Here is a 26,862-nt window from a genome sequence, read left to right as displayed (position 1 = left end):
GCATGCTAAAGCTGTACTGGTCGGAAGCTACTCTTGAAGTGCAAAGGCATCGCCGCTGTGCGATGCCTTTACACTTCTGCGGGGGGCCGGCACTGACATGCGGGGCGGACTAGCCCTGTGCTGGGCGTCCCCCCTCATGTCAGTGTGAATGATCGTAGCTGTGCTAAATTTTGCACAGCTACGATCAACTCGGAATGACCCCCTATGTACGTTGGACCAAACTCCTTTATCAGCAACCAACTGCCAGGATCTCGGTTAATGGATACATTTCCGTCTTTTTCTTTATCGCAGGGTACTCGGCAGGGGTGTCCCCTCTCCCCCACACTGTTCGCTATTGCCATCGAACCCCTTGCGTGTATTATTAGGTCACATCCAGGTACACTTGGAATATGTACTGGCTCTAGTTCGAATAAGATTGCCCTCTATGCGGACGACCTACTACTGTTCTTGCAAGATTACGCTGTGTCCATGCCATTACTTCTGCAGGTGATAGATGAATTTGGTAGATTTTCTGGCCTTCATACAAATTGGACCAAGTAATTTATAATGCCAGTAATTGGCCCCCCTCCTGCTACTCCTAAAATTTCCTTACCTTTATGTTGGACCGCCCAATTACCTAGGCATTCAGATTACTAATGATCCATCTGATTTTATCCCCTTAAACCTTGACCCATTGATGCAACAAATTATACGTAAATCGAAATCATGGTGTAAACTACCGCTGGCGGTGACCGGCAGGGTCAATCTTGTCAAAATGCAATTACTGCCCAAAATCCTGTATATCCTTTTACAGTCTCCAGTCTATATATTTCCCTCATTTTTGAGGAAATTGAACAGCATTCTTTCTTCACTGATTTTGGCCAATGGGCGACCTCGACTACAGTTAAATATACTCACCAGACCTAGGGCAGACAGTGGACTGACGCTCCCTAACTTCCAACTCTATTATTATACCGCTCAAATTACACACCTCAGGCTCTGGTTACAGGACACTGATGTGCAGTCTTTACAAGTTGCATTTGTTCAATACTACTTTCCTGGTTTTTCACCCATGCAGGTATTATTAAGTGGCAATCTGTCTCTAATCTGCTTACTAAGTATGATGGTCTCAAACCGGACACTCCCCTCTGGTACTTTCGCTGGCTTCCTGAACTGAAGTCTCTTGCTGGACGTGGAGTGTGGACCCCAAACCTGTAATTTCACTGTCTCAACTATATTGTGTTGGTACACGGAAATCTTTTCAACAATTGAAAGATGAGTTTGGCTTACCTAATTTGTACTTTTACAGTTTCCTCCAGCTTAGACACGCATTGCAGGCACAATTCAGGGATTCACCTCCTGCACTCCTTCAGTTTCCTATTAAGACTTTTGTATTCAACCTGGGTCACGACAAGACGATTTCCCTTTCCTACCTGCATCTCTTCGCCTTGCATCACATTGACCCACTCTCTCGATTACATGTGAAGTAGGAGGTTGATCTGGGCCCGATAGATGAGGAAGAATGTTAACTAGCTATGGAATACCCACGTATTGTTACCAAGTCCCTTAGATTTAAGCAGATTCAGTTTTTTGTATTTCATAGGACCTATATGACTCCGGCTAAACTTGCCGGGTTTGTGAGTGGGCGCTCTGACGCCTACCCTAAATGCGCTATTGCCCAAGGCACTGTCTGGCATCTTGTGTGGGAATGCCCTCCTGTACAGTCCTTTTGGTCTCGGGTCAGGTCAGTTCTGGAGAATACAGGGATACCCCTGAGGGTATTAACACCTAACCTATGTGTTCTGGGGATAATGGGCTCTGATTCCCTGGCCAGATGGGAGGAGGGAGGAGTTGTACATTTTTAATGTCTGTGCCTTGGCCAAGGTGTGTATTGCATGACTCTGGATGGCTCCTAAGGGACCCACATTTCCTCCTTTAAGGCACTAGTGAATGACTCTATCGCTAAAGAATGTTATGTATACAGTATATGCAAATTATACTAGTTCTAAATCTGAAAAGATATGGTCTCCCTGGCTAGAATCTGAATATTCCTCCCATGGGCCCACTTCATAGCCTTTTTTGGTCTTCTAGCACACTCCTCCTTTTCCCTTAGCTGAGCCCTCCTCCTTCTCTTTTTCCTTTCTCCCTTATTCTTGGCATAATAGTCATACGGTCAGTTTTTTGGGGGTTTGATCTCTCAGAGCTTGTTCTTTATGGGCACCTGTGCTTTAAACTGCAGTGCAATTTTTGCTATGTATCTATTTTTTTTTTTTATTATTATTGTTTTAAGGCAACTGTTAGCCTTAATTAGTTAGGTTGTGTTTGAAAGCGCATTATGTTTAATAATACACTTACAGATTTGATGTAATAATTGTTTATTGCTTTGCAAGTCTCCGGCAATGTACACAGATTTCTGTCTTGCTTCTATACGGAATTGATGTCATGTTGCAATATGCATATACAACAAGTCATATAATATGTTTGGTTGCTTGCATCACATGTTCTCTGTACCTGACATTTTTAAGTAAATAAAAATTTACTCTACTAAAAAAAAAAAAAAATGTAGCACCACCAAACCTCCGAAAATAGCGCTTCCCTTGCCGATAGCTTTGTACTTCTCTAAAGAAAGATGAAGGAAAACGTCTTATTCTATCGGGTGGCAAATTATAGGATCTCTTTCTCTCTCCAGTAACTTTCTGAATTATTGATCCAGTTCAGTATTTCTCAGTCCTCATTACCCCTAAGGGTTCACATCTTCCAGACCACCTGTGGATCTGTAGAATGTGATCTGTTAAAAAATGGAATCATGAATGCACCACATCCTTTACAATGTGACAGAAATAACTACACCTGTGCACCAGTTAGATGGTCTTAAAATGTGAACTGGCAGGGGTCCTGAGGACAGAGTTTGAGAAACATTTATCCAATTAATCCCCTAACTGAAAACTCCAAATAAGGAAGCACAGATTCTATGACTGTGGACTGCCAACCATGGGGACAGCCTTAAGGCTCTCCTAGCAAAAGGGCCCCATACACTAACGCCAGTGACGTGCGGTGGGGTGAGGCAGAGCCTTTCCTGTCATACTTACGTTTGTACCAGAGTTTTGATTGTATAAAGTATATATGAAAAAATACAAAGATTATGTTTGAAATATCTTCTTTGCATTATTCTAGCCAAAACTCTGGAGTAAAAAGTCTATGGCAGGTGAGGCAGTGCCTCACCTGTGTATCCTTTCCGCACATCTCTGATCAAAACTCACCAGATTTCCAGGAGTTTCTACTGCTGCACCTGTGTATAATGCCCAGATGTACCCTTTGGCTCATATTTTGTGTGTAAATCTGGCTCTGGTGCTAGCTACTGCCTCCTGAGCCTTTTAGCTCACTGCACGTCCCTGACTAACGCGACATGTCGCTGGCGATCACCCCGGCAGCCTCCCGGGGGGCAGGATCGCCCAAGATACATCGTATGCTGTCCTTTCACATACGATGTATCTTGGGCGATTCCAGCCATGCCCCCTGGTCGGATGTGATTGAATGTGCAGCACATTCAATCTGGAGGATCCGATGCTCACGGGAACGCGCATCGGATTGGAAACACCTCCAAAATGCCCAATTTCATCCGATATATCGGGCCGAATGCCCGAAATTGGATGAAATCGGGCATTATCATCCTAGTGTATGGGGCCCTAAACACTGCTAGAGCCATATACAGGGTTGTGGCTACCATAGGTTCAGGGAGTGCAACTGCTATGGGGCCCAGAGCTGAGAAGGGGCCACGTTCCCTGTTAAAGTTACATGGTTGTAGACATTTTTCACCATTGGTGGGGCCTGCAATATATCTAAGCATACCCCTGAACTTACCCATTGTAATGTGGTATACAATGAACTGCAGGGCATTACAATGTTACATTGGGGGTTCTGTGTTGCATAATGTGTACTGGCAGCCCTACAATGTGACTTAATGTGAACTTAGGGTACTACTATGCTTCTTAAAAAAGAGCACTACTATGGGAAATAACATTAACTGAGGCACTACTGTGTTTCAGAAAATGAGCCAGGGCACTACTATGGGGCATAAAATTAACTGCTGCAAAGACATGTCTCTAGAAGCATTGGGACAGGGGCCCCTTCAAAATGTTGCTATGGGGTAACAACATTCTGGCTACGCCCCTGGCCATATATAATTGGAAGAGTAGGTCATTGCATCCACTCAAATTTCACAAAGAATATCAACCTATTTCTGCGTAACTTCAATGCTTTGAATTAAATATGGTCTATTTATTATCTTTTCTGTATCCTTATAAATGGTCTCTGCCACAATCTAAACGCACAGAACACTGAAGGCAAAAGTTTCATTACTGGATGTAAATGCTGTTCCAGAAGAAATCTGATGTTTCTTACAATAGGTTATCGTCAATATATTTTATGGTTTAGTTAATATGTTTAAGGATATCATTTTACAATGTCAGGGATAAATTAACCTGACTCTTCCCTGATCATGTTTGACTCATTGCTAGATGTCTGGTACCAGAAAGACAAGGCTGTATTGCATCTATGCTCACACTTATACAGAGGCAGAAAGAGACCCAGATCCCATATTATTCAGGCCTTCCATAGTGAGCTTATCCTACATTGTCATCACCAACCAAGAAATAAACAGTTCAGGCGGAATTCAATTAGCTGTGGTAACTTACTGCGGCTAACTAATCCCCAAGGGGTTATCCAATTTGCACCAATGCTGGAATTTACGGATTATTTTTTTTGGGACCCAATGAGGTCCTGAAAAAAAAAAAACAATAAGTGACCTATTTTTGCGTCTGCAATCACCAAAACACTTAGGTCTAGGAACTTATACTGGATCCTATGTGTTCTTGCCCCCCCCCCCCCCCCCCCCCCCCCAAAAAAAAAGGGTCAAGTTTCAGGCAAAACAAACAAACAAAAACGGGCTTCAATTGAATTGGCTGAAAAAAAATCAATGGGCAAAAAATTGCGGTAAAGCCATTTTTATTTGCTTGAAACTTTTCCGGCACAACTGAATTATCCCCAGTTTGTTCATGAGACTGAGCTGGGGATTCTTTGGGCTGAGGGATACAATTTATCACATGCCTTACAACTGATAGTAATACCTAACTAACCTTATCTATAGAATTTCCAATAAAGCACCGCCAAGAAAGATCTTACTCAGAAAAATGTGCTATTTGGCATTTTTTGGGGGTGAGCTCAGGCTCCATGTTGCAGAAATGTACTGAAGGAGGCACCACACATATTCCAAGCCCTAGCTACAAAAGTCATAGTGCTCTATGTCATTATACTATGGTTTCTCTTACCCATTTTCTTACAAAATCCACATACATTTTCCTATTCTGGCCCATCCCATTTACAGTTTGTTAATTACAGACCCCTGTCCCTAATTTACCAATTTGTATGGGGATTATTGATAATTTAGCATCAGGGCTAACTCATATCATTACCTCACCTGTGACATACTGATGCTAATCTTTGACCTCTTTAATATAGGGTTGATTTGCCCATAACCATAATTCTAAAAACCAAAATATTGTGAAACCTGGGAATATTTTGGGGCAGCCATGATGTCATGACGTGACCTAGTGATAGTGTCCAATGACTGGCAGCATGGGCGTAGCAGTGCAACCATTCCCTCACCAGGTACTGCTTCTGCATCGCCTCAACACCTGCCGGATCCCCCCCACTGCAGGTATTAAAAAAAAAAAAAATTCAAAATGCTTCTGGTCCCGAGCATTTTGGATATCGGAGACTCGACCTGTGCTACTATCAATGACACTACTGATTACATTATTTCCAAGTTTATCAGACCCCAACCTCACTTGGACTAGCACAATGCCCTACCACTCTGGACACAACTTAAATCTTATTTTTTTTCTTTAAAACCCTTATGATCATCACTAACTTAGTGACCATAACAACTAAAAATAAGAATTTACTCACCGGTAATTCTATTTCTCGTAGTCCGTAGTGGATGCTGGGACTCCGTAAGGACCATGGGGAATAGCGGCTCCGCAGGAGACTGGGCACAACTAAAAGAAAGCTTTAGGTCTAACTGGTGTGCACTGGCTCCTCCCACTATGACCCTCCTCCAGACCTCAGTTAGGATACTGTGCCCGGAAGAGCTGACACAATAAGGAAGGATTTTGAATCCCGGGTAAGACTCATACCAGCCACACCGTATAACTCGTGATACAATACCCAGTTAACAGTATGACAACAACTGAGCCTCTCAACAGATGGCTCAACAATAACCCTTTAGTTAAACAATAACTATATACAAGTATTGCACACAATCCGCACTTGGGATGGGCGCCCAGCATCCACTACGGACTACGAGAAATAGAATTACCGGTGAGTAAATTCTTATTTTCTCTGACGTCCTAAGTGGATGCTGGGACTCCGTAAGGACCATGGGGATTATACCAAAGCTCCCAAACGGGCGGGAGAGTGCGGATGACTCTGCAGCACCGAATGGGCAAACTCTAGGTCCTCCTCAGCCAGGGTGTCAAACTTGTAGAATTTAGCAAATGTGTTTGACCCCGACCAAGTAGCTGCTCGGCAAAGTTGTAGAGCCGATACCCCTCGGGCAGCCGCCCAAGAAGAGCCCACCTTCCTCGTGGAATGGGCTTTCACTGATTTAGGATGCGGCAGTCCAGCCGCAGAATGTGCAAGCTGAATCGTACTACAGATCCAGCGAGCAATAGTCTGCTTTGAAGCAGGTGCACCCAACTTGTTGGGCGCATACAGGATAAATAGCGAGTCAGTCTTTCTGACTCCAGCTGTCCTGGAAACATACATTTTCAGGGCCCTGACTACGTCCAACAACTTGGAAGCCTCCAAGTCTTTTGTAGCCGCAGGCACCACGATAGGTTGGTTCAGATGAAAAGCTGATACCACCTTAGGGAGAAACTGGGGACGAGTCCTCAATTCTGCCCTATCCATATGGAAAATCAGATAAGGGCTTTTACATGACAAAGCCGCCAATTCTGATACACGCCTGGCCGAAGCCAAGGCCAACAACATGACCACTTTCCACGTGAGATATTTCAATTCCACAGTTTTAAGTGGTTCAAACCAATGTGACTTTAGGAAATCCAACACCACGTTGAGATCCCAAGGTGCCACTGGAGGCACAAAAGGGGGCTGAATATGCAGCACTCCCTTAACAAAAGTCTGAACTTCAGGTAGTGAAGCCAATTCTCTCTGGAAGAAAATCGATAGAGCCGAAATCTGGACCTTAATGGAACCCAATTTTAGGCCCATAGTCACCCCTGACTGTAGGAAGTGCAGAAAACGGCCCAGCTGAAATTCCTCCGTTGGGGCCTTCCTGGCCTCACACCACGCAACATATTTTCGCCAAATGCGGTGATAATGGTTTGCGGTAACTTCTTTCCTAGCTTTAATCAGCGTAGGAATGACTTCCTCCGGAATGCCCTTTTCCTTCAGGATCCGGTGTTCAACCGCCATGCCGTCAAACGCAGCCGTGGTAAGTCTTGGAACAGACAGGGACCCTGCTGCAGCAGGTCCTGTCTGAGCGGCAGAGGCCATGGGTCCTCTGAGATCATTTCTTGAAGTTCCGGGTACCAAGCTCTTCTTGGCCAATCCGGAACAATGAGTATAGTTCTTACTCCTCTTCTCCTTATTATCCTCAGTACCTTTGGTATGAGAGGAAGAGGAGGGAACACATAAACCGACCGGTACACCCACGGTGTCACTAGAGCGTCCACAGCTATCGCCTGAGGGTCTCTCGACCTGGCGCAATATCTTTCTAGCTTTTTGTTTAGGCGGGACGCCATCATGTCCACCTGTGGCTTTTCCCAACGGTTTACAATCAGTTGGAAGACTTTCGGATGAAGTCCCCACTCTCCCGGGTGGAGGTCGGGTCTGCTGAGGAAGTCTGCTTCCCAGTTGTCCACTCCCGGAATGAACACTGCTGACAGTGCTAACCCGTGATTTTCCGCCCATTCGAGAATCCTTGTGGCTTCTGCCATCGCCGTCTTGCTTCTTGTGCCGCCCTGTCGGTTTACATGGGCGACTGCTGTGATGTTGTCTGACTGGATCAGTACCGGCTGGTTTTGAAGCAGGGGTTTTGCCTGACTTAGGGCATTGTAAATGGCCCTCAGTTCCAGAATATTTATGTGTAGGGAAGTCTCCTGACTTGACCATAGTCCTTGGAAGTTTCTTCCCTGTGTGACTGCCCCCCAGCCCCGAAGGCTGGCATCCGTGGTCACCAGGACCCAGTCCTGTATGCCGAATCTGCGGCCCTCTTGAAGATGAGCACTTTGCAGCCACCACAGCAGAGACACCCTGGTCCTCGGAGACAGGGTTATCAGCCGATGCATCTGAAGATGCGATCCGGACCACTTGTCCAACAGGTCCCACTGAAAGGGTCTTGCATGGAATCTGCCGAATGGAATTGCTTCGTAGGAAGCTACCATCTTTCCCAGGATCCGCGTGCAGTGATGTTTTGGTTTTAGGAGGCCTCTGACTAGAGATGACAGCTCCTTGGCCTTCTCCTCCGGGAGAAACACTTTTTTCTGTTCTGTGTCCAGAACCATCCCCAGGAACAGTAGACGTGTCGTAGGGACCAGCTGTGACTTTGGAATATTTAGAATCCAGCCGTGCTGTTGTAGCACCTCCCGAGATAGAGCTACCCCGACCAACAACTGCTCCCTGGACCTCGCCTTTATCAGGAGATCGTCCAAGTACGGGATAATTAAAACTCCCTTCTTTCGAAGGAGTATCATCATTTCGGCCATTACCTTGGTAAATACCCTCGGAGCCGTGGATAGACCAAACGGCAACGTCTGGAATTGGTAATGACAATCCTGTACCACAAATCTGAGGTACTCCTGGTGAGGATGGTAAATGGGGACATGCAGGTAAGCATCCTTGATGTCCAGTGATACCATGTAATCCCCCTCGTCCAGGCTTGCAATAACCGCCCTGAGCGATTCCATCTTGAACTTGAATTTTTTTATATATGTGTTCAAGGATTTCAAATTTAAAATGGGTCTCACCGAACTGTCCGGTTTCGGTACCACAAACATTGTGGAATAGTAACCCCGTCCTTGTTGAAGTAGGGGCACTTTGACTATCACCTGCTGGGAATACAGCTTGTGAATTGCCTCTAACACTGCCTCCCTGCCTGAGGGAGTTGTTGGTAAGGCAGACTTGAGGAAACGGCGGGGGGGAGACGTCTCGAATTCCAGCTTGTACCCCTGAGATACTACTTGAAGGATCCAGGGATCCACCCGTGAGCGAGCCCACTGATTGCTGAAGTTTTTGAGACGGGCCCCCACCGTACCTGGCTCCGCCTGTGGAGCCCCAGCGTCATGCGGTGGACTTAGAGGAAGCGGGGGAGGACTTTTGCTCCTGGGAACTGGCTGTATGCTGCAGCTTTTTCCCTCTACCTCTGCCTCTGGGCAGAAAGGACGCGCCTTTAACCCGCTTGCCCTTATTGGGCCGAAAGGACTGTACCTGATAATACGGTGCTTTCTTTGGCTGTGAGGGAACATGGGGTAAAAATGTAGACTTCCCAGCTGGTGCTGTGGAAACGAGGTCCGAGAGACCATCCCCGAACAACTCCTCACCCTTATAAGGCAAAACTTCCATGTGCCTTTTAGAATCTGCATCACCTGTCCACTGCCGAGTCCATAACCCTCTCCTGGCAGAAATGGACATTGCACTTATTTTAGATGCCAGCCGGCAAATATCCCTCTGTGCATCTCTCATGTATAAGACTGCGTCTTTAATATGCTCTACGGTTAGCAATATAGTGTCCCTGTCTAGGGTATCAATATTTTCCGACAGGGAATCTGACCACGCAGCTGCAGCACTGCACATCCATGCTGAAGCAATAGCTGGTCTCAGTATAATACCTGTGTGCGTATATACAGACTTCAGGATAGCCTCCTGCTTTCTATCAGCAGGTTCCTTTAGGGCGGCCGTATCCGGAGACGGTAGTGCCACCTTCTTTGACAAGCGTGTGAGTGCTTTATCCACCCTAGGGGATGTTTCCCAACGTGACCTATCCTCTGGCGGGAAAGGGTACGCCATTAGTAACCTTTTAGAAATTACCAGTTTCTTATCGGGGGAAGCCCACGCTTCTTCACACACTTCATTTAATTCCTCAGATAGAGGAAAAACTACTGGTAGTTTTTTCTCTCCAAACATAATACCCTTTTTTGTGGTACCTGGGGTAACATCAGAAATATGCAACACATTTTTCATTGCCTCAATCATATAACGTGTGGCCCTATTGGAAGTTACATTAGTCTCATCGTCGTCGACACTGGAGTCAGTATCCGTGTCGACATCTGTGTCTGCCATCTGAGGTAGCGGGCGTTTTAGAGCCCCTGATGGCTTTTGAGATGCCTGGGCAGGTACAGGCTGAGAAGCCGGCTGTCCCATATTTGGTATGTCGTCAAACCTTTTATGCAAGGAGTCGACACTGTCGCGTAATTCCTTCCACAGAACCATCCACTCAGGTGTCGACGCCGCAGGGGGTGACATCACATTTATCGGCATCTGCTCCGCCTCCACATAAGCCTCCTCATCAAACATGTCGACACAGCCGTACCGACACACCGCACACACACAGGGAATGCTCTGACAGAGGACAGGACCCCACAAAGCCCTTTGGGGAGACAGAGAGAGAGTATGCCAGCACACACCAGAGCGCTATATAACACAGGGATTTACACTATAATTGAGTGTTTTCCCTTATAGCTGCTTATATTATATATTTGCTGCGCCTAAATTTAGTGCCCCCCCTCTCTTTTTTACCCTTTTGTGCTTGAAACTGCAGGGGAGAGCCAGGGAGCGATCCTTCCAGCAGAGCTGTGAGGGAAAAATGGCGCCAGTGTGCTGAGATAGATAGCCCCGCCCCTTTTTCGGCTGACTTTTCTCCCGCTTTTTTCATGGATTCTGGCAGGGGTATTTATCACATATATAGCCTCTGGGACTATATATTGTGATGTTTTGCCAGCCAAGGTGTTAATATTGCTGCTCAGGGTGCCCCCCCCCCCCCAGCGCCCTGCACCCATCAGTGACCGGAGTGTGAGGTGTGCATGAGGAGCAACCTTGTTGAAGACCGAAGTCTTCTGCCGCCGATTTCCAGGACCATCTTCATGCTTCTGGCTCTGTAAGGGGGACGGCGGCGCGGCTCCGGGACCGAACGATCGAGGTCGGGTCCTGTGTTCGATCCCTCTGGAGCTAATGGTGTCCAGTAGCCTAAGAAGCCCAAACTATCTCCAGTCAGGTAGGTTCGCTTCTTCTCCCCTTAGTCCCTCGTAGCAGTGAGTCTGTTGCCAGCAGATCTCACTGAAAATAAAAAACCTAACATATACTTTCTTTTCTAGGAGCTCAGGAGAGCCCCTAGTGTGCATCCAGCTCAGCCGGGCACAAGATTCTAACTGAAGTCTGGAGGAGGGTCATAGTGGGAGGAGCCAGTGCACACCAGTTAGACCTAAAGCTTTCTTTTAGTTGTGCCCAGTCTCCTGCGGAGCCGCTATTCCCCATGGTCCTTACGGAGTCCCAGCATCCACTTAGGACGTCAGAGAAAAACCTTTAAATTCTCTCCTGCATCTAAACTAGACCACCTTCCTGGATATTTTTGCACAGTGAATCATGACATCTTGTTGTTACTCTGTCCCTACATATACCATAATATCTCTGCCTTGGAAATACACAATGCTGTATTCTACTATTGATTATGCTGTTGTTGCTACCATTAATAACATCACCTGCACTCCACCCAAACACTATTATGGAACACTTCAACAAGAAACCTTCAAAAGCCACAAATGTTGAAACTGGAGAAAACCTGGTTTAAGTTCCAGTTTCCTCAACTAAAATTCCTACTTCACTGTTGGTCTCAAGTTGGTTTAAACTTTAAACCCTCCACCCACAGACCCCCCCCCCCCCCCCACAAAATACAGTACTTTTTCTCATTTATACGTTCAAAACCCACAGATGCCTTCAGCTTGCAGCTTGATTTCCACATTTGATTACATGCATTACTCAACTCCCTCCAAACAGGTACGCAACCATAAACCCTCTTGACCTACCACTACCTACCATCTACTCCAATTTACCTCAATATTAATGGAACTTCTTATTTACAGTAGACAGTTTTCCTAATTACTCCCCAATAGACACTCTACAATTAGCTGCTGCCCAAGACTTCCACATAAAGCAACATGTTTCCTCTTGCTCGTCCTGGATCTCTCTTCGGCATAACACTGTTTATCTCCCCTTACTTTTGACAAATCTCCAGTTTATGTAATATGTTCTGCGCAGTAATATTGGCATAAATACATTATACAGATAAGACACAAGAAGATTATTAATGAAAGTTCATCAATACTTTTCATATAGGTTTAAAAACATTTGTGACTCCAAAACCATTCAAGCAATTTTCCCTCCCATCACGAATCACCATATAAATGAAAATTTTACACTGAACGAAAAAAAAACAACAAAAATGTTTATTTTAAATGTTTATTGTATAATATAAAACTACAAAAGACTGCTCATTTCCATGTACATTTGCCCAATTGTTTTGCTTTTACAGCCCATACCTACATGTGAATACAGTAATGTGATATCAGACGTGTCTGTCGTATTGCATAGAAAAGGCACAGCTCTAAGGTCTGTGGGAGGGAAAAACAGCCTTCATTAGACAATGAAACTATCATGCATTGCCCAGTTAAAAAAATAAAATAAAAAATAATGTACACGTTTTCAGTCAAACATTGAAAAACATTAAACTTGCATAAAAATGAGAAACTGCTTGGTGTTCCAATATTCCATTTTTTTTTTATAATAATTGCATTTTCCCTTTATTTGATATCTACAAAATACAACTAGAAACTGCTAGCAGTTTGTTCGCAGAGTGACGTAGCAGCAGTCCAGTGAAATAACAGGCCAAAATTCCTATAAGGGTCAAGGGTCGTAATATACTATGAAACATTCTGCAACATGCTACGTCATAAGCAACTAACAGATTAGTTACATTATAGTGAACCCTGCATGTGAAAAACTAGAAACTGAACAGTTTGAGCATTTTTATATTTAAACGTTTGTGAAAATACATCTGCAATCCTGCAGAGGGCACTGAAGGTGCAGCTTTGATCTACACCATTCACTGGTTTTCTAATTGTGCAAAGGAATTTAGGCAGGTAACATTTTGCCTATTACGTACCTGCAGAATGTTAACTTATATATAGTGGAATACTAGTAGTTGCATTAGCAATTTAGTGAATATTTTAAATAGCCCTGGATAAAAAAAGGAACCAAATTATAAACTGCCATGGGGCAACTATTTGTGGGCATTGGGTATGGTATGCTGGAAGCCCGGCGGTCAGCATACCGACGCCGGGATCCAGACTGCCAGAATGCCGGTACGGGGGCGAGCACAACAAAAGCCCCTTGTGGGCTTGGTGGCTAGCTGTGCTCGCCACAGGTTCTATTCCCACTCTATGGGTGTCGTGGACACCCACAGAGTGGGAATAGCCCGTTAGCCGGGATTCCGGCACCGGTATGCTGAACGCTGGTATCCCGACTGCTGGCAATGTTACCGCATCCTATTTGTGGAATATACCTGTGCTATCCTGTTTTGGTCGTGACTGCACGCCAATGAATACTGGTTCAGCTCCTTGCTGTCTGCACTAAGAATGGGCAATGAGTACACTTAAAATGCAGCTAAAAGTGTAGTTTGGGGAATGAAAATAGGGTTTACCAAAAATCCCTGCTTCTAACACATCAATTAAAAAAATAAAAAACATTAAAACTAATGCTTAGATATACATAACAACCATCCCACAATGGTCAGGATGTTTAATGACCAAGTTTTAAATGTGATTTTGTGCGGGTTTTTTTTTTATGAATTTTTTTTTAAATAAAACTGTATAAAAAAGAGAGAAGAGGAGTTTGGGTGATCTCAGACTGAAAAGTCTCACAGTAGGCCAGATAGGAGAATTAAAAACTAAACCCTTATCACCCCATAACTTCTACGTAATAGGGACAAAAACTATACTATAAGAAAGGGGAATTGGATCCCATCCCATAATCCAGTTTAGGTGCGCCCAAAAACCAACATTACCATTGTAAATTCTGTGGGCCCTTTCTGGCAAATGACCTTTTTGGGGACTACCAGCCTTTTTTGAATGTTAGAAATACCATCTGACGAATGCCAGCCACTAGCGCAATATACAGTATGTATGTGTATATATATATATATATATATATATATTATATATACACACACACATATATACACACACACATATATACACAATTTTTAGAATGTGTCCTGGGAGTAACAGTCCAGTGAGGCTGTATTTGTGTGAATGGGCACTTCTGTGGGTGGCCAGTGCAATGGGGGCTGCAATTTCTATTGGTATCCTTCCAAAAGCAAAATTTACTATCACAGGGGGGAATGCAATTGTTTTCTGCATAAGTAATGGACGCCTTACAGGGCTATATAATTGTTTCTTCTGATGGCCGCAAATGCCGTAGGAGCCCATGATTTCTGCCAGCACACTCCTGAGGTAGTGAGCAAAAGTACTCATCTGTCTGGTTTTTGGGCAGCTCAGTACTTTGCACAGGTTTAGCCGCTTTGCACCCAAACCTGAGGCATTTGGGCATGTCATAAGTAATGGGCGCACATCAGCAAAACAACTGAATAGCTCCGTCTGGCTGCCCATTACTTATGGGTGCAGAAGAAACTATTGAAACTACTGAGTCAACAAATCTTTCAAGGTAGGAAGACAAGCTGGAAAAAAAAAAGAGAGACATTAAAAGGGCCCATCCCATATTTGCCACTTGAACATCTGTCAGTCGCCAGGAACATCTCTGCCTGGCAACCCAAACAATTTCTACCTAAAAGGATCCTTGAATCGGCCAAATACCATGTTAGAAGGCTAGGATGTGAATACTAACTAGTATCTGTGGCATCAACAGGTGATAAACGAAATAGCAGAGGCCAACAAAAGTAATAGGTGATTCTTTTAATCTGCGCATTTTCGAATAATGGAACACCAAACAGAAAGAACTGCGTGAATTGTGCATCTATTGAAGGGCATGGCGGTCATTTTCCCTTCCTTGCCTCCCACCCACTGTTGAAATGGACGTACAATCCTAAACAGAGTACATTCCTACCATACATTCTGTACATGTTACAATCCAGATGTTAGCTTCACAATAAAATAAATATATTTACAAAAGAAAAACACAGATATAAATAACTTAGGGAAACAAAATCACTTCAAAATCAAAGCTGATTGGGTCTGCTCAGTTCTTGTCATGCCATCCCACAAATAATTTGTATAAAGATTTATCTGTGGGAATCATAACACCTTTCATATTTGTTCTTTTCCTACAGGTTTGCCTCAAAAGTATTGGTCACTGAATTATAAGTGATATGCTCTTAAATGGCTATTGTTTGTGACTGAAGGTTTTCACTAAATTGTAGGCATGCTAAACAATAAAAGAAAAATGAAAGAAAACAATAATAAAATAACAATGATCTGATCAAGAGTCAGAAGGTAGTAATTTTGTATTTATTTTTCTCTGTAAATTGTATAGTAAGCTTGTTCACTATTTTTTTTTTTGTTTGCGACACACAACATACATGCCATTCCACATATTACTGCAGTGCAACACTGCTGCAAGCAATGGCTTCTGGGAAAAACTGTGCTGCTAGCTGGTTACTTTATTAGGGTGTCAGGGAAGAATGAAGATGCCCTGGATGGAATGGGTGATCTAACTTACCAAAGAACACATTAAAGCTCAACCCTTCTATTACTGCAATATATTGTACAAAACTATCGGGGAGAATGTTATTGTTTTTAGCACCCCTTGACGCCTGATGGAGCAATTCAATTGTTTTGGGTGGCCATTAATTATCTCGCTTCTTGAACCCAAAGGCACTGGGTTCAGCAGCGCAAAGCAGCGAAACCCATTTTACGTGTCCTGGTTAAGGTGTCCAAATCATGGCCTTTTCGCACATTTCTGCTTGCCACCTGAGCAGGCCTTGAAAATGAAATATCTGCGCTTGCGGCATACGTGGCCAGTTGGTGCAACAATTGAATTACTCAGTCGAACAAATAAGCTCAGGCCAAGTACATTGAAATATTAAGGAAAAACAGGCTATATTAAAAACTTCATCAGGTTAAATGCATTTTAATGGGATGTAGGTAATATACAGGTTGTCGGGATCCCGGCGTTCGGGATCCAGCCGCCGGAATTCCGAGAGCTGATAAAATGCCGGCAGACGGAATACCATATGCCCCCCGGTATTCCCACTAGGGTGGTGGATCCACGCCACCACCCGAGGGAGAACAGAACCAGCAAAAGCTCGCCACCGAGCCCAAAGCGTGGCAAGCGCAGCCAGTATTATGGCTGTTGGGTTATCATATCCAACCCATCTTAACATATCAAAACAAATACAAAATGACTACCTTCTCAGACTGCATCTAAGAAAACACAAAGAAACCCTCCACAAAATCTAATAAATTAAATAGCATTATATATTTACATATTTCAACATTCTGATGGTGTTTTCAGTTTGTTAGATTCCTCTTACCTTAAAATATGTCTCTTATATAATTAAAAGATACATGCTATAAAATAAATAAAAAAAACTTAAAAGGATCTATATGTTTTGTTTAGAAATAAAATCTGTAACTGAATAAAATTCTCATTTCCCATACACATATATATTATCATCAAGCATACTGTAACTTCAGGAACCTTTTACAACCAAAGATCTGATTGCTATTTTATAAACCCCAGTTAAAAAGGGCATCAGTGTGAAACCTTAAAGTGCCTGCAAGAAACCCAGTCTGATTAACGGCAAGAAGTGAGCAGATACCCCTATATATTGGCAAGTGACATAAAACATAATTTAAAATTTCTTAAATAAATTAATATAAAAAGTAATTTCTAAAGAAGCCATATGCATTTAAAATAGTAGGTTGCAATCTGTAGTTAACAGCTAGAAGTACCATACAGAAAGCAAAGAAATACTGCACAGTTTGGAGGAAGGATTGAACACATTTCAGAATTAAAAACACTCAAACTCAAAAAGCCACAACATTGACAGATAGTTCTAAAGCTGCATTTGTATTTAATACAAGACTCTCTAAGGTTCCGTCGCAAGAGGGTGAATTATTAAGAATGGCTACTGAACGAGATTTTTACTTGCCTCACAAAAAAAAAAAAAAAAAAATCCTTTAAAATGATGAATTTTAAAATTAAATATGAAGGATAAATTAAGTACAGAAATCCATAAATATGAGCATTTTTATACATAAAACACGATATTGGTAAGCGTGAATGTACTTTAAAATAAAAAATAAAAAAACTATACAAAAATTATATAAACCTAGTACAGAAAACAACAATATTGTCACATTGGGGGAAAAAAAATAAAAAACATAAAAATCTGTTATATTTTTGTTTCAGCCAAAGCTTGAGGATTTTCATGTACAATAGAGAAAACATACTGCTGGTAAAACAAACACTCAAAGGGATATGATGACAAATCATGTACTGTAATACAATAAAGCAAACAGTGTATTGTTTTATGGTTGAATGAGGGACATTTCTGAAAACTCGTGCATAAGCACCCATATGTAATCCATAGTAACTGGATTTTGCATTACTAGCACGGTAGATAATTTAATGCAATACATAAAAACCATATTCACCCTTCCCAGCTGTGCCATTTTCCCACTAATTTGTAAGCGGTCTCATAAGCAGGACTCTCCCCATCCTTTGTTTTAATGTCTACCTTGTATGTATTCTCCCTTTTCCCCACTGTGTGGTGCTGCTGAGCACTGTGTCACCCTTACATATAAATAGCAATAATAATTTCTCCATGCTGCTGCATCAGTTTTTAGAAATGTCCCCCAATCTCATCATTACATGAATGTGAATGGGGTTGAATTTAAAGATATGGGGGTAGAATTATTTTTTTATTTTTAAAGTCATTGATCGCGTATGCCCATTTTGTTGCGATTTGGGTTTACAAGTCTTGGGATAAAAATAGACAATCAAGATTTAAAGAGTACAAAAGTTGCATATATATATATATATCTACTGTATATATCTGTTTAATAGTAAAATATGGTAGTGGCAATGGACTGGATAAAATAAAAAAAAAACATGCTACGCTTGTTTGGGGAGTGAGTGTTGTTTTTCTTTGTCCGGTATATTCTTTTGAGTGGGGTGTAAAGTTTCAAATGTATGTCCCAAAAGCACATAATATTTCATAGTGTTGTATTTGTGTGGTAGTGAATCCCATGGAATAAGAAAATGTTGCCAAGTACAAAATTAGCACAACTTTGCTGCAAATGCTATGGTACATAGACATTAAGGGACTTCAATGTGCCTTATTTTAGCTGCGATTTTCAGGTTTCCAATATGGATAAAATCACACAAAAATGAGTCCAAATGATGACTAGCCTACTTTCATTACTGTGGGGGTATTCAATGGCTCTCACGAGGTAGCTGGGAGATAGGTGTATAAAAATGAACAGGGACATTATAGAACTAGAAATAACTTATTTTTAAAACGATAAATACAAAAGGTTTATTCAACATAAATCTACTTCATTTGGCCATGTAATAGTTTGCATTAAAAGAGATTCCTCTCTCCAGATACATTCCAATCAGATTTGGATAGAGATCTGGCTGCGGGATACATGGGATGGGGTGGCGGGAGTGACTGAAGGATTATGGGGTGTAAAGGTGGGATGTGAGTGGTTGTGTTCAGGTTTAGTAACACTTCTGTTTAAAATGTCATGTCCCAGCCAAATCGGGTGTTCACAAGAGGAGAGGGGGTATTCCTTGCGACATCAGCCCCCTGGGACTAAAGTCAATGCATTGGCAAATATTGTATGAACTCTAAAACTGACCGAACACTTTCGCAATTTTCAAGTACCTCTTCACGGGGTCTTTGTTTCTGCAGACCTAAAAGGACGTTACAGTAGTTCACTAAATAGTGACCACCAACTTTGACTAAGGTAAACAAAGTACAGCATTACAAACCAAAAACATTACAGCCATTTTCTGCAATTCCCAGATATTCAACTGCTGTATAGGAGGAAATAAAATCAATAGTGATTTAATACATCAAAAGGAAAATCAAAAACAAAACCCCAAAACACTCTCTCAGTCTTTTACGAAGATAACAGGGACGGGTATGTGTCTGAGCTCATATACTGTGGCAATGCTAAGGTTTATATGCAGGGTTTACCTATAATAAAACACTGATAAAGAGTCACCCATTGTAAGCTGCAGTAAATACAGGACTACAACATTTTAGTTGAAGCTTGGTGTAAACGTTTCCATCAAATAGAGTAGACACCCATTCAGAACATGAGACGCAGATGGTCTTTGGTTCCTACTGAAGAGGATATTGGGGGTAATTCCAAGTTGATCGCAGCAGGATTTTTAATAGCAATTGGGCAAAACCATGTGCACTGCAGGGGAGGCAGATATAACATGTGCAGAAAGAGTTAGATTTGGGAGGGTTATTTTATTTCTGTGCAGGGTAAATACTGGCTGCTTTATTTTTACACTGCAATTTAGATTGCAGATTGAACTCACCACACCCAAATTTAACTCTCTCTGCACATGTTATATCTGCCTCCCCTGAAGTGCACATGGTTTTGCCCAATTGCTAACAAAAATCCTGCTGCGATCAACTTGGGAATTACCCCCCTTGATCCATGTACAAAACAAGGTGTTTCCCTGTAACAGTGCCCATACACTGTGCTGGTGGCATGGACAGGGAAACACTTCAGGTAGATTTCCTGTGAAAACAAGAGTGTACACCACAACACAGGTGGGTTATATGGCTGCATTTCCCCTATAGCGGACCACTGGTGCAACTGCTGTCTAAAATCAGCTTCCAACAGGGCAAGTAATTAAAATAGGGATTAGCAATTTTCAGTTTGTAATAAGAGGTGCAGAGTTTAATTTTACAGCAATTTACAAAAATTCTCTTGTGGATTTTGAACATTTGACTCTCAAAGAAAGTAAAGGATTTTAGACTATCCTATACGAGGCATTCTCTGTAGAAGGCTGGTACATACTGTGGTTCATCAGAGCACTACCAGAGAAGCCCAGGGTGTGGCAACTGCACTCAAGTGTGAAGTCAATACCTCTGATTACACCATGCTTTAGTGTGGCTCTTAAAAGTGTGCTCGACACCTGAACACAGCGCTGGCAACCATTTTGTGGACTGATCTAGCACGCAGTGCCTTAATGTTGTCACTGATTCTCAGTAAATGCAAGCTGTTTTCCAGATTTTGGTGGAGACAACAAAATGGCTGCCTCCACTATGTATTTGTGACACAGGCTCTTTAAGACTTGGAAAACACAGATAACATCAATAAAACGTAAAAATAAATAAAAATAAAATAAATTAGGACACTGGCATAGAAGTTCTCCAATTTCAGGGAGCCCAGATTTAAGTGCATATAATCTAGCAAATTCAATATTAAACTTTTAGTGGAAACCTCTTTAAAACATGAACTGAATGTAGCCTGTACAGAATACAAGAAATTATAATTTTTGCATGGTGAGCAAAAAATAAATAAAAATATTGGACAATTGTAGTTCAAAGGTAGATTCCACCCCACCCCCCTCCCCCTGCCACTTCCTTTACCTTAAAATAAATAGTAACCAAAATGGTTTCCCAGAATTGCACTGTGGACTGTAAAACCTGTAAATAATTTATAAAAAGTATGGGCCAATGTCAAAGATTTGATTTAGGAAGAAACTTCATCGCAAATCCTATCAAAATTATTTTGTTGCTCAAAACCTAACTTTTCCTGCAGATTTTTTTTTCTTTTCCTTTTCTACAAAATCAATATAATAAATGACAATCTGTACAAAAATATAAAACCATTTAGGCAATGGGGTCTAAGCAGCTATTTATATGCAATTCTTATTGGAAAAGCAGTATTTAATGCCTCCAATTTTTTTTTTTTTTTTTTTTACTCCCAACCTAAAATGGCAAAAAAAAAAAAAAATGGGGCTCCAGTTACCTAAATAATAAAATTTACCTCTTGCAATAAAACTTATTGAAAAAATAGACAGTTATGCACATGCAATTTACAGCGTTCCCCAATGTAATTCTTGTGCTTATACATGTACAACTTAAATTTTTAGTTGTCACTTCATAGTTTGTATGAAATCTTCAGTGGACTGTGGTACGATCATCCTTGGAGAATCACTTATAAAGTATCTCCAAAGTGGTCATATAGAAGGCACTCCGATACAGCGTAATGCAATAATTAAACAAGAACCTTTTTTTTTTCCCCTCGAAAAAGGCAAAAACTATGCATGCACAGTGCTGTGAATCTGGGGGTAAGGAGTTTGCAGAGTTGTGTTCTCTTAGGATCCTACCAAAACCTCCATTATGTGGTCTAATTCCGTAAGGTCCATCTTAAAAGGCTGACTCGGGGTTACCGGTTGGCTGCTATATGGAGACAAAGTTTTGAGAAGTTCGTCTGGTGCCATTTTAGAGGCTGCTCCAGCATTTGAGGTGCAAGGATCAAAATCATACATGGACGTGTCAATATCAGAAAAAAGGATGTCATCCAAGGTCAGGTCTGTAAGAAAGCCAGTGGAGGCTGTTAATTCAAAGTTCCCAGGAAGGGAATCCATTAGTTTTGGCTCACTTGTTCTGTTCTCCTGTGTTCCCTCCGGCTTAAGTGTTCCTGCCGCAACAGGTTCATCCTGCAAATGCGCTGTTGCTGCTGCTTCTGCAGCTGCCTCAGTGGAGGTAGAAGTTGGACACAGTTCCTCAATTTCATCCAAGGCTGAGGAGAAACTGTCTTTTACTGGCTGGACAAGAGGCGGCGGTGGTGGTAATTTGCTGCTTGCAATATTCTGCAGGACTGTCTGGGAAGTGCAAAATGTGTCCTCTTCAAGGAGAGAGGCTGGGGTGAGGCAAGATTCCAGTGGTGTAGTGCTTATTAAGTCAGTGGGTTGAAGAGGCTGGGTGGCAAGATGGCTGAATGCAGGCTGAGCCTCCTGATAAGTGTCACCAAGAGCGTCCGAAGACTGTGAAGTGCTAATAAAAACAGGCCTCAAGCTACCTTCTTGTTTTAGCTCCTCCTGTATCCGTCTCAACATGTTATTAATTAAAACTGTTTTCTGCAAGCTTGGCTCTGTCAGCGGCCTGTGGTTGTAGAGTTTCATAAGGGAAATGTTGAAGATAGTCTGGCGCTGTAAAGTGTAGGATACCTTCGATGGCCCATCTGTCGGAGACACCACTTTGCCTTCCAGCCCATCTTCATGCTCGTCAAACTTTCGCTTTCCCACTTTAGCCAACATATATCTAAAAGACATAACGCAGAGAAACATACATTTTATTACCAATGAGAAACTACAGTAGAAAGGTATTCTTATTTGCAATAATAAAATATATTGATTTCAAAAAGTAATTCATTTATTTTAATTGTGAAATTAACTTTAAGGCTTATGCACAGACATTAAAAATTGAAGGCTACAGCTGCCATGGTTTTTATTCTGCTGAACAAAAAATATCATCCCAAACAAAAAGTATGCAACCGCTGCACACTGTAGGCCACATCTAATTTGTACAACAGTGTTACTGATGGTGCGTACACACTGGCCGATATATCAGACGTTCTATTGGACGGGCGATTATTCGCGGATTCGTTGACCAGTGTGTACGAGCGATATGTGTGTGAACTCCGTCGTTCACAGACATATCGAGTCGGCCCTGCAGACAGAGAGCCACTGTTTATATCTGACTCCCAGTATCTCCAACCAAGTCCCCCTGTCAATCACATTCCCACTCATATAAAAATAGTGCAGGCATGTTGGTTTGTTAGGGGTGATGATGGTGAAAGTTGACCAGTTCATAGGTCCAAAAGAAAAAAAAATACAAGCGGGTGTGGGGGGGAAGGGTTGGCTGGGGCTTGTGTTAAACTGTATTTATAGCTGTACTGAAGAATATCCAGATCTGCTAGATCTGTTTGCATTATGTCTGGCCTATAATTTAGCCCTTTTTTTTTTTAATGCATTGGACTGCTAAACTCTAGTCAAGGACTCACTCCTGTGAGCAACAAACCGTTATGGGACCCAAGCATTGTTCTTGGCTCCCGCCAGTGGAAGAACTACTGCTGTTAAAGTGGGTACAGTGGAAATGGGGCACAGGGGAGAGAATAGGCTGGGGATGCCAATCTATCTGCCAAGCATGTACAGGCACCCATGCTCCCACTGCGCATGATGGGACCGACCATTGACTATTATATAGATGTGCGCTACCGACCTTTCCCAATGACTCCCATTGCTACAACGGGCTGAAAGGACAGTGGAGCATACAGAAGACTATATCTGAACAGGTCTATACTAGGGCTAAAAGGTTATATAATAAACTGGTACTATACAGTTAGGGTCCATCCATCACAGCAGCTAGCTACGTTTATTATATTTGGTCTCTAAAATCTGGTGTTCTAAAACAGGAGAGGGCAAAAGCACATTTTTATAGTATTATGTCGAGTTAAACCCATCAGCACACAATGCCACAGACGCCAAATACAGTATATAGTTTACACACCTCTTGCAGAGAAGGGGTTAACACAATAGTCATGAAATCATACTCTTGTTATGAGAATACACTTTATCCCACTGCACAGGCAGCATTCCTCCTGTAGTGGCAGCTTCAGGAGAGATCCTGACACTTCATTGTCTGTCCCCAGAGAATTTTCAGAAGGATTAGCTGCAGAGATAGAAGATGGTCCCCATGTGTTTACAAAAGATATAGCAGCAGCATTGCATACACTTCAGAAAGAGTCACGTGTAGACGGAACAGGGAAGAATAGATTTTGTTTAGGAATATGCCTATTGGACTACACATATCGGTTTAATACTTTTTTCCCCTCTCACGTTAACCTTCATCAACATGTGGCTTCCCCACAGACAGCTGTTTTACACTTTGCACACACAGGGATATTTCTTTCTGCCAAAAGGGGGAAGGGAGACGGCAACAAATAGAACCTTCTTAATGTACTAAGGTAGCACTATATTGGTTAGATGGTGACACAGGACACACTGAGGAGACTGCAGCCAAAGGTGCGTATTGTAACTCATTAACCAAGGCTGTTAATAGTACCGGCCATTTCTCCCATAGTTACGCTGCTACTAATGTCCAAGAAAATGCCCCCATAACTACATACTGCTACCAATGGGAACCTTTTTGGTCATTACTGCTACCATATTACCGTTGGCACGTTGCATTTTGGGGCATTATCACCCCCATGTCAGAGTATTCTGATCCCTGTTACTGCTATAATACTGACATATAACAAGTTAATGGCCATTATTACTATTCTAATAATGGGGATGATCACCAACATTTTCTAAAATGAGAATTTGGGCGTTAATGTAAATTTCAAAAGATGTTCTATCTCCATGTGTAATATTATTAGAAGATGTAAAGCTAGGACTTAACAATAAAAAATGTATATTAACTAATATAACAAAACCTAATAATCATTTACTTTTAGAGTGATTACGTGTTAGAAAGGTACAGTTGTGTAGCCACTTCTACTACATAACAAAATCCTATAACTTCTGCAGGGAGAAGTAGGGCACGTCCGATCCCTTCCCCCCACAAATGCGTCAACGCCAGCTTTTCTAACAGCCACGTGAGCTGTATTTCGGGGGTCTCTCCACGGAAACCAATGTCAACAGTTTTTGGCATGAGTATTAAAAGCATTAATATAGAGTATTAAATAGCTGCTATTCATTGTGACAGAGAATAAGCACAGCTACCTGCAGAAAGTCAGTGGAAATTTAGGTACTGGGATTCGTGCCATGATCCCTGGCAGTGGCGGCTGCAGAGGTGGGGCTGCAGCGCAGTCCATAATTCAAATATGGGAGCCGCACCAACTGCCACCCCAAACATCGCCAGCCGGGACTCACTGGCAGTTGGTGTGGCTCCCCTATTTGAAGTTTGGACTGGGGTGCAGATTCCACGGAATCATGAAATAAACACAATACAATGGGGGTTAAATTTAAAGCGGCAATCAGTTCTAAGGCTGGTTTTGCCTTTTATCTGATTGTTGCTTTAAATTTAGTGGTGAACTCCCCAAAGTCATGCCGGTTCTGTAATCTCGGAACCTATACGTAACCCCCAAAATCCATGACATTCAGGATGAAGCCATAACATTCCCAAGAAGGATAAACTGCACAATCCACTACATACATTTTGTTTTGCTTGAAGTTGCCAGTATGTGATCTTATCCTGTAACACTGTATACATTAAACATTGCATCACAATCAAGTATCGGACATACCAATAAAATTGCACAGGGGAGCATGTTGGATGTGGGATAGAAGGTCTACAGTAATTAGACAGACAGTCATTGGGTCGAGAGGGTCAAAATGTCGACATGGGAAAGGAAGACAGGTTCAAAAGGTCAAAATGGAAATGGTCAACACAAAAAAGGTCGACACAAGTTGTTGACTTTTTTGGGTGTTATTTTCTATGTTTCATCATATGCGACAATCACAATTATTGCAAACGTATACCCTCATGGGCACGCTTTGCTCGTCACACTTTGGGCAGAGTGCCTCGCTCCACTACCGATACGCTCAGCACAGGTTACGGTTCCCAATTGTAGTCCACGTGGATGGCAAATCAAACAAAATTTGAAATATATGTGAAAAAAAACCCAAAACTGTGGTCAACCATTGTCTATCTATATGTATCGGCACTGACACTGACTATCTGGAACCCGATCATATTATGTTGAGCTGGTATTCTACCACATACTCACTAGACACAGTCTTTTTTTTCAGTCAAGGTCAAATTCAGCTTTCTGTAGGAATAAGCGCCGCACATTTTAGGTCCTAATGTGAGGTTTTACAATCCCAGCAACAAGGCATCCAGGAATGTAATTTAAGATGCTCAGAGATCCCCCCCCTGGACCCTGGTTGGAAAGTTTGGTTTAGCTCCTGCCCCTCTGATTGTTAATTACAAAGTTCCATGTTCTTTAAGAGAATATTCCCTACTCGAACCTGCGAAATTGGAATTCTGCCCATTACCACCCACAAAACGTCTGCTACCTATCAATCACTTACTAATAAATCCCCACTGTGAACGTAATTGCGAATCACATCGCTCGTGCGCAGTTTACCGATAATTGTGAAAACATCGGCATAGCACACAACTCCGAATCATGGCCCAAGTGACCTCCCCATCCAAACACACACAAGGCCAGGAGTGGAGCACTGCCGCAGAGAAGGAGACATTGGGGGAAAGCGTTGCAGTGGGTCTATAACAAATTTGGAGAAAAGTTTAAACTTATAGACTTTCATACAAAATGTGATGTAATAATAGCGGTAGATGGAAGTCAGCTGTCACTAAATCCACTTCACACGTATTCAGTTAATTCTGGTAATATAATAGTTTGTGTCTGGTTATTAAACGAAATACTGTAAAATAGACACAGTCTGCCCTGTGTGCCTCACTTTTCAAAAAGTGACATGTGGGAGAATTACCAAATCTTTTAAAGAGGACAAAGCAGCCAATCAGATTCTGTCATAAAGAACTAATACAGTCTATAAAATGATAGCTACAATCTCCAATAGTCCTCTTGAGAAGGTTTGATACATCTGATCTGCCCATACATCTCTACGATGAGGAGTTAGGGGTGATGGGCTGTAAAATAACTGGGAGAGAAAAGACTACACACTGCATAACACACTGTGATGCAAATCACCTCTGAATAGGATAGGGTTATACAAGACCATTTAATAAGGAGACAATATTATTTCTATAGCAAAGACAAAACTCTG

The 26,862-nt window shown here is 42.3% G+C and overlaps 1 protein-coding gene across 4 annotated transcripts in view; it reads right to left on the bottom strand.

Annotated features, from left to right (window-relative positions):
• Nucleotides 1-20,669: 20,669 nt before the first annotated feature.
• Nucleotides 20,670-26,862, bottom strand: part of SERTAD2 (SERTA domain containing 2) — a 143,562-nt gene continuing 137,369 nt past the window's right edge. For 3 of the 4 annotated variants that reach the window (XM_063918431.1, XM_063918429.1, XM_063918430.1), the window contains exons 2-3: nucleotides 23,618-23,779; nucleotides 20,670-22,369 (exon numbers count right to left, since the gene is read on the bottom strand). In XM_063918431.1, the coding sequence (XP_063774501.1) occupies nucleotides 21,421-22,365 (945 nt within the window). In that variant the 5' untranslated portion in view covers nucleotides 22,366-22,369; nucleotides 23,618-23,779 and the 3' untranslated portion in view covers nucleotides 20,670-21,420. The remainder of the gene's footprint in view (nucleotides 22,370-23,617; nucleotides 23,780-26,862) is intronic. The other variant, XM_063918432.1, reaches the window with a different exon arrangement.

The sequence above is a fragment of the Pseudophryne corroboree genome, chromosome 4, assembly GCF_028390025.1.
Source record: "Pseudophryne corroboree isolate aPseCor3 chromosome 4, aPseCor3.hap2, whole genome shotgun sequence".
NCBI lineage: Eukaryota > Metazoa > Chordata > Amphibia > Anura > Myobatrachidae > Pseudophryne > Pseudophryne corroboree.
Note: the sequence above shows the minus strand (reverse complement) of the source record. Positions and strands in the feature narration are given on the sequence as shown.